This window comes from Cyphomyrmex costatus, unplaced genomic scaffold, assembly GCF_001594065.2.
Source record: "Cyphomyrmex costatus isolate MS0001 unplaced genomic scaffold, Ccosl1.0 scaffold1055, whole genome shotgun sequence".
Classification (NCBI taxonomy): domain Eukaryota; kingdom Metazoa; phylum Arthropoda; class Insecta; order Hymenoptera; family Formicidae; genus Cyphomyrmex; species Cyphomyrmex costatus.
The window spans coordinates 45,965-56,570 of NW_017275014.1; the positions used below are offsets into that span (position 1 = coordinate 45,965).

At 33.3% G+C, this 10,606-nt stretch overlaps 1 protein-coding gene across 1 annotated transcript; it reads left to right on the forward strand.

Moving 5' to 3' along the window:
• Nucleotides 1-2,059: 2,059 nt before the first annotated feature.
• On the forward strand, nucleotides 2,060-6,612 carry LOC108774975 (transmembrane and coiled-coil domain-containing protein 5A). Its single transcript, XM_018541238.1, has 3 exons — nucleotides 2,060-2,214; nucleotides 6,047-6,250; nucleotides 6,331-6,612. The coding sequence occupies exons 1-3, from the start codon at nucleotides 2,120-2,122 to the stop codon at nucleotides 6,596-6,598; spliced, it is 567 nt and encodes a 188-aa protein (XP_018396740.1). The 5' UTR covers nucleotides 2,060-2,119; the 3' UTR covers nucleotides 6,599-6,612.
• The last annotated feature ends 3,994 nt before the right edge of the window (nucleotides 6,613-10,606 follow it).

Here is a 10,606-nt window from a genome sequence, read left to right on the forward strand (position 1 = left end):
TTGTAATATACATATGTTTTAGTTACGCTGGCTCCGTTATAATGGACGACCAGGAATGGGTATTATACGTGCTAGAAGATGTGCATTTTATGCGCAGAATATATGCATATAATGCAGAAAAAATATGCTTGATATACAGAAAACATATATACCCCCGTATTCAGAATGCGCTTACAACAATGTTAGCGCTCTAACATGTTATAGTTTACGTTACGCATACTATAGAATTTGAAAGATAAAAGCGCGCTTTTATCAATAAAAACGCGTTCTGAATATGGACTATAGAAAATGCTGAAAAGAACACGATGCAAACACAATTAAATTCTTTACACTGCAGTTACACTATATAGTACGTGTTTTCGGCCAGACCGAGTTTGCATCAACCTGGATTAGAAAGTACTTTGCTATATTGGTGGACTTTACACGCTCTACCAATAGAACAGGAGAGTACGAAACCTCATTAATTCAACTCAGATTAGAGCAAGTCTATTGATTTAGAAAATCGACAGAGATTTTCTAATCTGAATAGTCATCAATTTTAAATGCTTAATATCTCGGTTCGCGGAGCAGAGCGACACTTTTTTCTGCCAGATTCCTTTATTTCGTGCAAAAACACATCGATTGGGTATATTTTTATCAAAATTGGAGGTGGGTGGGGTCTCCTATATATAGTTAATAGTTTGCGTTTGAGCGACTGCAATTTTTGAATGATAAAGACAAACCATTAGAAACTATAAAGATACTGTAAATAGAAAATATGATATACATTTTTATTTAGAGGCGCATGTTTTTATGTAACTGTTATTATCTTAACTGTTATGCTTTTATATAACTGTTATTTCTTTCTATATTTTTCATGTGTAACAGTAAATACAATTAAATATAACAATGAGTACACATTAAATACAATTTATTCTTTAAATGTAAAAGAAAAATTCCATATATAATAATTTAAGTATATTGTAGAAAGATATTTTATATTATAGAAATGAAAAATCAGGTAACTATTCTTATGCGTAATCATTTTGCCAATAAACTTATCCTTCATTTATAAAATAATCTGCTAACTCTTTTCTTATTTCTGTTTTGCTTCTCTTGAAGATTTTTCCGGAGCACTTCTATTCTCGGTACTACTCGAAGATTCTAATGTTAATTGCATATTCATTTTATGATCTGTATTTTTCTTGGAAGTGAATAAGTATTTAATGATTTTTTGTTTCTTCGTAAGAAATTATAGAGATGTATTGCAGCCATGACAATAAGAGTAGCTTTTTCTGGCTGTAATAGCATTACTTCTCTCAATACACGAAATATTGCTGAAAGAATTCCAAATACATTTTTAACCTCCTCCCCATTAAAACCTTTTTTTTTTAATTTAAATTTCGTTCATTTTTTACGAAGATAGACAATTAATGTTTTGGAAGTTAACCAATAGAAGACGAGTCACATTGTTTAAATGTAATATAGGTATCTGGATATCGATTATGAAACTTTTTCCCTAGAATGAAAAGTAAAAAGTGTAAATTTTTATTATTGAAGTTAATGGAGAAATTTTTCACTTTTCACTTTTCATCCGAAGGAAAAAGTTTCATGATCGATACCTAGAATACAATTGTATTTTTAAAAAAATAAACATAGAGAAGGAACTGACTCTACCAGCACGACAGCGTCGCTATTACAGAAAAATAACTAGCTCGTAGGGTAATTCAATTTTAACCAATGAATGAACAGATATAACAATGTTGTATATACAATTTTGTAATAGAAACAAACTTTCCGAACAAATTAATATATGTCTATGAAATTAATAAATTATAAATTTAGGAAATTAGTATTATCAGCTGATATCGTACTTGATATCAGTTGATAATGTCAATTACCATCTTATTTGTTCCTCAGTTACCATCAGATAAAACTTTCAAAACTTGACGACGCGATGACGCACAGTTACCGAGCGGTGAACAATTCAAATCTTATTGTTGTGACGCTAGGAGGATAGCGACGGTTTGGTTTGGTTTGGGCGTCTGGACGGGCGAAGAAACTGTGTTGTTTTGGGGTGTTGTTGACCATTGTTTCGATAGCTCGCCTTTCCCGCGCAAACAAGAAGAATCGCCGGGAAATGGCGGAGGACGAGGAAGTATATTGTCCGAACAACGCGCGGCTGTTCCAAATCGCCGTCTCCAACAGCTTGAAAAACATAGCCGAGTCTGTCAGGTGAGTGACGTTGTGGTTGAGTTGATCTGCTGCAGTCGGACGCGCGCATTTTCTCTCGGTTTCGCGCGCAACTTCGCGCGCTTGACTTAACCTCCTGTGCGTTGCCATCCGCGCGTATTTTCTTCCCGCTAAAAACTGGTAAGCTGGAGCAAGGAGAAGGTACGTTCTCGCTACTTCTGGTAATCTTAATTTCATTAGAAGCCTTTTATTTGTGTGATGCCCGTTTCTGTCAAATTGACTTTATAATCTCATTGTTCAACTTATCGTTAGTTTGCATCTTTCTATAAAATTTTTGGAACAATTAACTTTAATCTCGTTATTCTACCTACAAAGCTTTATTTTTCTATAAATTCTTAGAACTAGAAAAAAAGACGATTAATTAGTTGAACTGAGATTGCAATTAAATCTGCTTTGGTAGAAAATGGGCAGAAAAGGATTTTTATAGAAAGGATCTCCTTTCTATGAAATCTTTTTTCTCTTGGTTTATTGTTATATCAGTTTCTGTTTTTTTTCACTCAGCTGTGAAAAGACCCCGTCTCTACGTCTTTTTAATTTCAATGTCTGGCTATGCAAAAAACGCGATTCATACATGCCCACGCAATAACAGTACCGCTACCGAAAGTGTGTCAAGTGCGTCACGTGGTCGAGAAGAGAATCTCTTGGATCCAAACGTCACGATCCAACGTTTACAGTTTTCAGAATTTTAGATTCTGCAATTTTAATCTTATTTCTCAGTATAAATTTAAAAAATGCAAAAATAATATCTCTAATTTCTTTTGTTCTATAAAATTTCTGTATGATATTTGAATCACAGTGCACATGCAAGGGGAATTTCGTAATTTTAGATTTTTATTTTAGAGATATTTTATTCCCCGTATGTTTCATTCAACTTCCTGCATGGTTTATTTTATTCTTTCCACGTTGGAGAAAAAAAGAAAAAATGCAGCTATAAAGAAAACAGATGTGTAATTAAAATCGCGCTGAAAGAAAATCATTTTTATATCGGTATATACCTATTTAAAATCCGCGAAATTATGTTTTAGATAAATAAGTACAAAGACCGTCGTGCCGGGACACTGTCCTCTACGTGTAGGGAACCGTTGTTTACGAAGAAGCCGATTCGTGATTTATTGATGTAGCGAGGCGGGCAGTCAAGACGGAAAGATCAAGATGATGGTGTATGTACGCGTGGAAGGGATCGGCGTCGTCAATGACCTAAACGCCAGTCGGTGTTACTCGATGTCATTGGCCTCCGCGGTTCGCATGTTAATTCCTGACTCGCCGTGGCCGTTTACGTGGCCATCGTATGTTCACGTCGAATTCGAGACATTCGAGTCATAATCGTCGCCGGAGTTCTCGAGCTGCTGAAACGGCTCGGCGATCCCTTTCGGCGTCGTTTCCAGGAAGGCCTCCTTCGCACACGGCTCTCCACCAGTTGACCTTCGAGGAATTCCACGAAGCGTTCGGGGAAACAAAGGCCTCCTGCCACGGTGACCGGCGCGGGGGCGATGATCATTCGTGTGCTGCGTGCCGCGGGAATCGTGCATGCACGCACGAGTGCGTGCTCCGTACTTTCTCGCAGTCAGAGGCAGTTGATTCTTTCATTACTCAAGCGCCGCCGCATACTGTACATTCGTCTTCGGTAGACCTTGTTACTTTTAAAAGTTTCAACGTTAAATGCTACAAAATTGTTGAGAGAGATTTCTTGTATACAAAATTTAATTTCATATGTCGGTCGTTAGTTCGATTCTGTGTGCGTGATTTAAAGGACAATGCGAGTGAGTCAGTAAGTTTAGACGAGCGAGTGGATCTCTGTCTCTCACTGCTAGTTATCTAAAGAACCCATCTTGAGTTAAATAATATTTTGTTATTTTTAACTTCATGTGTGTTAAAAATGTCAAAATATATATCGTTCCATTTCTGTGGTTTAATTGTGTAGCTTTAAAATAAACGTTCATATAAACGTATGCATTTATGTCAACTGGCATGTATTTGAAATACTTTTATTTGTAAGATAATTGTATCTTGTATTTTGTATTTTAGTGAAGCGCATGAAAATGTGTTTTGTATTTTGTATTTCATGGGAATATATCAAAGTATTTTGTATCTCGAATACTAAGCTTGACAATTAATTTTATTATTTTAATTACGAAATACATGAAACTTTCAACCTTTCAATTTTAAATATAAAAGACGTAATACTTATATGTGCACCATAAAATACAAAATATAAAATACATTTTTATTGCAAAAACTATATTTTAATAAAAGTATTTCATATAGCCCTGACTTATGTTAGTAAATAACAAATTAAATTTTTACCTAATATTATAATAAATTAAATTGGAATCGAATTTAATACATTTATAAGTTAAATCGTTTCAGTTAAATTAACGACATATTGAATATAGAAATAGTAACGAGACTTACAGAAATGACTAAAAGTAACTCAAATTAGGTATAATTTAACATTAAGGATTCAACAGTGTTCCTGGACTATCGGAAGCGTGCTTAGTTAGGTCTGGACTATTGCAAATATGTAGCATTGATTTCAAATTGCACCAGTCCCGGCCTGATTGAGTACGCGAGAAACAACGTAGCCGCTCTCACTATGTAGAACGAAGATTCCAGGTAAGCCTAATTTAGTGTGACATTTTATGTAGATAGCATGGTATACGGAATGTTATGCGAGTTTCGAAATAAACTCTCAATAATACCCTCCATATTTTTAAAACGTCGCGGAAGCTGAGTAAGGAGATGGGATCTTACTATTGTATGCTTATTGTAACACGGCAAAAAGTTGATTAGAACTGTCCAGAATTCCGTCCCCTGTGATTGAAGATGCCGCTGCTCTTTGTCTGGCGTCGCGTCGGGACAAAGAAAAAAAAATTTGATCCCCAGCGATAGTCGTCATGTACAGCCGGTCACAGAAAAGTTGCAACACTTTTCTTTCGATGGGTTTTGGACTGCAGCTTGCTCACCGAGTGATTGGTTCTTATCTTATGGATCTAACTTTACGTTCAATCGTTCTATGAGCAAGGCTGAGTTCGAAATTCATTGGGAAAAAAAGTGTTGCAACCTTTCTGTGACCGGCTGTACTAACCATGCATCATACACGGGGGAACGCGCATCCGGTCGTTGGAAAGTCGTCGGAGTAAAAGCACGTGTCTTTCTCATACATGTATCGTAAGTGTAAGCCACGCGTATATCGTCCAGGTCGATAAGACGCCTTTTCTGTGAAACAAGATAGAGCGAATAATTCGAATTGCCACGCAGCAGTGCGCGCAGTATTATGTTTCCGGATGTCGTTAATCTCAGATAAGGTCGTGTTTATTTCGAAACATGATAACTATTATTATACGTTTACGAGCTACTGATTTGAGACGCAATATTTATTTGCACTTTCTGTTTACAGTCTGGGTCTTTTTGTTTGGTAGAAGCAAAATTTCACTCTCAACTTTTTCTGACATAAAGAAGATTGTAGTCCAGCTTCTTTATTGCTACGTTACACATTTTTCAACAAATTTTCATTTTTTTTTTAATTTTGGCTGAAATTTTATTGAATAAATTTTTTAACGTTTAACTTAAAAATTATTTAAAAATGTAACAGACATGTTGAAAAAGAATTTAACATTTTTTTCACATTTTTTATAAGCTTAACTCTATAAAAAAAATTAGAACTGGACACAAAGATCGAGATTTCAGATGAAAAGTAAAAATATAGTCACAGACGGAGGGTAATAATAAATTAATAGAGTCGAAGAGTTGATAATAAAAGGATTTAAATATTAAGAGTTAATAATAAATAACTTTATTATGTTTTTCGTTTCAGTGAGAATGAATTTCTCGAGGCACTCACGATTCTCAAGTCAAATCCCAACATCGCCCGAAAGCTGCACAAGGCTATGATAAAGGAGCTGTACAGCAGCATGAACAATGATCTGGAGGATATATTAAAGGAAGGCAGTTTGCAGGAAGCCTTCACTAAAATAACCAAATTGTCCGAGGAAAACACGTCCGCTAACGAACACGCGTGGTAGGTGATAGGTTCGTTAGAAAATCGTTTCGTGATTGCTCAGTGTAATCTCTTATTTGAGAGTCATCGTCTGATTGCAGGCGTCCACCGGGAGATGTAACCTCGCATTTGAGATCGTTGGACGCGCACAAGATCAAAGAGGCGACCGAGGAATTGGAGGAACAGGTGAACGAGATGGAAAGGGAGAACGAAACCCTAATGAGGACAATCGCAGAGAGTAGATCGAGAATACGTGCCACGAACGACAACGTGATGAGAATTCTGAATTGCGCGCCAAACATACTGCAACGATTAGAGAAAACGTGTAAACAGCTGGCAACTTGTCTTGAAACGATTGAAAATGAATAGCTTTGCGATTTTGGAAGCACACTGTATATAACGTGTATATATGGTATATTTTTTATTAAAAATAATAAGCTCTGTTAAAAATATTTCTATTAAATAAAACGATAATGAAAAATGTATTTATTAGGTATATTAATTATATATATACATATATATTTATATATATATATATATACCAAATTTATGTCGACACATTTATAGTATTTTAAATATTTTTGTATCTAATGTACAAATAGTTTATATTTATAGAAAAACTTTATTATTAATAACTTATTATTAATAGAGAGAGAACCGTATTATTAATAGCCATCGCTTTCATTCATTTCTTGACTTTTTAAAATAATGTCTATCTGTTTTTTTATATCTGGCGAAATGGATACACTGTTCTCGGATATCTCCTTTAATTCTTGAATCTGTATCATGTTCTTTTCCTACGAGGAAAAACAAAGAAAGTTTTTTGTAATAATAGCAAGTACATTTTAAGTGGGTAAGTGTTGAAATCAATTACTTCTTGTTCCGCGATCATGGCCTTTACACGGGTGAGCTTCTTTGTATTATTATCTGCTTTTTTTCTCAATTGTACCAGTTCTTCCAGCAGGTTCTTCTTCTGCGTCGTCAGTTCGTTTATCTTCATGGGAATCATTTCATTCGGATCCTCGTAGCCTGATTTCTCTTTGCATGCTTCGTAGTTGAGATGTATGTTCTTGAAACGCTCGCAAAGATCCTCCTCCTCCAATCGCACATTCTCCAACACAAACTGCGCTTTTCGCTGCAATTGCCTCACGTAGCAAATTTCCGTTTCTATATTCTCGTACTCGTTGCGATAGCTTTGCAACATTGGCTTACAACAATTGATTTCTTTCTCAGTCTGACGGAATTCATTCTCGAGATCGACGTTGTCATCCATTACGTTGATTTCGCTAGAGACTGCATGTAAATTACATATTTCTGATCGGTTATGTTTATTTCTGCTAATATATAATAAATTAACTTAATCGGTTTTATTTAAACTTATTTTTAATCTTTTAGTTCTAAGAATTAAAAAAAGATAAAGAGTACATTAAATCGAGATTAAAGTTAATATATACATTCTGTTGAATAATGTTGCAATATCATTAATAAAAAGTAAAAAGCATAGGAGTCAGACTATAATTACAGAAATCGTTAAAAATTATTTATAATACATAGATTAATTTTTAGATTAGAGATTAATGTAAGTATGTGTGTGAATCTAATTAAAGTATTTTAAATAGTTTTAACGGTTTCATTTCCGTGTCTGAATTTTATGCTTTTTTACTTATTATTGATTTTGAAAGAATTTTCTTATATATTATATGAAAATATTATATCTAATTATATATTAGACATTTAATTATTCAAAATATTTGTGTTTTCATATTTATTGTTTGCTATAATTTCATGTAGCAGCTTTTAATGTGTATTAATCTTAATTAAATACAAGTGACCGAGCTAATTATAACTTTAATCTCACAATTCATTTTTATGTTTCATTTTTATTAGTTCTAAGAATTGGAATCAAAATCTTAGAAGAATTCGTATCTCCTATTTCTAGAAAAAGATAAAAGTAGGTTGAATCAAGATTAAAGTTAATCGATATTGATGAGAAAACAGTATTAAGCATTTACATTAAACTTAAAATTTTATAAAAATATGAAAGTAACTGAAAAAAAGTTAAGTGAACAAAGCGATAATCTTTTTTTTAATTTTATAAAATTTATAGTGCCAAAGCATTTTATTTACGAAAAAAAAAGATTGCTAAAGCGATTACCAACGTATCGATCAACAAACTTCCCGAAATTTCCAATAAAATCATTATTATCCATCTCGAAGTTAATTGTTATAATTGTTCAACAGACTCAAAATTATCCGACAATGATGGCGCTCTTGATGAAAAGGTCGGTCTTGCGGAAGATTGTGTAGCTCGCAATTTCACCGTGCACTAACGCCCTCCTAGAAACACCACGGCCAAAGTAGAAAGCAGTGAGCTAAATAGTGCTAAATGGACGATAACAAGAGAGACATGGGGAGAGTTTGCAATTACCATGCTGAGGATCGAGTCTGTATTTTGAAACGAGGTGAAAATTACAGAAGTGAATAAATTTTACTGAGTGTTGATTAATGAAATTATAAATATTCTAAATTCTCTCTCGCTCGAACTTTCGCAATTTTCACCTTATTTCAAAATATAGAGTCAATCGCTAGATGTTTCTGGTGTTTTGACATTGTTTTAACGTCAAAAATCAGACATCGATTGCAGCTCATCATTTCGATTACTATATATCTATAATATTTTACCAATAAGATAATAAAACACCAAAACACACACAACAGTGTCCCAAATACTGGCAATCTGACTTTTCGAATATATAAATTATACGTAAATGTATTTAATTTCATTTATAAATAGACACATTTTCAAAATTTAAGTAAAATTAAATACAATTACTAACAATATAATTTATACATTCCAAAAAGCGTTTAAAATCAGATTGCTAGTATTTGGGACTCTGTCAGTAATTGAGCCTTTTATCCTAATTGTACCATTTCCAAATAATTGCACTTACAGACTTTCACATTAAAAATATAAAGAAGAACGAGAGGCTAATGAGAGTACAGTACAGTTTGAGGATGCGCAAAAAAAAACAATGTTATAATATTTTCTTCTTGAATTAACGAAGTACAAGTTTTTACATTATTTTTACTCTCATTAGCCCTTGTTTTTTCTTACATAAATAATTGTGTGTGTACGTACAAATTCTATATATATTCTATAAATTACGTGTAAATGTTTCCGACCTTTGCCTCGACCCACGCATTAAATAATTATGATCGTGTTGAAGTTGGCTGCTATCTCGCATGAATTCTTACGATTCTCGAACTTGAATCTACAGTAACCAGAACGCATCGCGGCGAATCGTGAGGTTGAGTTCGGGTCGCTTCGTATTTTTCACGATCGTTTGCCATTTATTTGAAAGCAAACGTCGCGCGCGAAAACAAGTCGAGAGTTTCTCGTAAAATATCGGGCATTCGTCGAGACCCATTGAACACCACGACAACAATCGCTTTGATATCGCGATCTCTGAATCGGCGATTTCTCGGTATATACATAGGTCTGGTAGAGTCCATTGAAATCGTGTCTTTCATATTTATTTTTTGAAGCGTATCGAGACAAAGGAACAAGTGCTTGATTAATACCAGGTACATGCAAATAATATTCGTTTTATTAATTAATTGGATCAATTGCGCAGTCTTCGATAATTCGGCATTTTTTAAACACTTTTGATATTCATAAATAATTTTTACTATACGCCATTCTCGATTTCATTTTATTGAATATAGTAACCGTTGATCTAATTGCGCTTTCTATATTTAATTTTCTTCTTTTCCCTGCAGGCATTAAACATGTATTTTACGTTAAATTCAAGGAGTGTGATTTATCGTAAAAAAACAAACGGAGTTAGAATATTGTATTACACAATTTGATAAAAATTACAAAAATGAGCGAATTTATTTTACTAAAATATTTTTATTAAAATATTAGGGTTATTCGAGCCTCGTTTATAGATGTCATATGTGAATTATGACATTAGAAATAAATAAATAATTAAATTCTTAAACGTTTGGAACCTTTAATATGATCATCCTCAATGATAGATATGTTACACTGTTAAAAATAAAATTTTGTTAATTTTATTAAAACTTTAATTTAAAGACTATTTAAAAAGAATTTAATTTAGTGGATTTTCTGAGACAAGCAAAAATGTTAAAATTAACACAAAAATGTTAATTTTAAGATTTTTGCATGTTTCAAAATTTTATTTTTAACAATGTGAACAGAAATTAAAATATGGGCTGATTATATTGATACATAAAATTAACTAAGTTCACTTTAATTTTTCTTTGCACGTAAATTAACGAAAATTGCAAGTTTCATAATGTCGTATAGACCTTTTATTTTACGAACACATATATGGCTCTTCATACAATCAC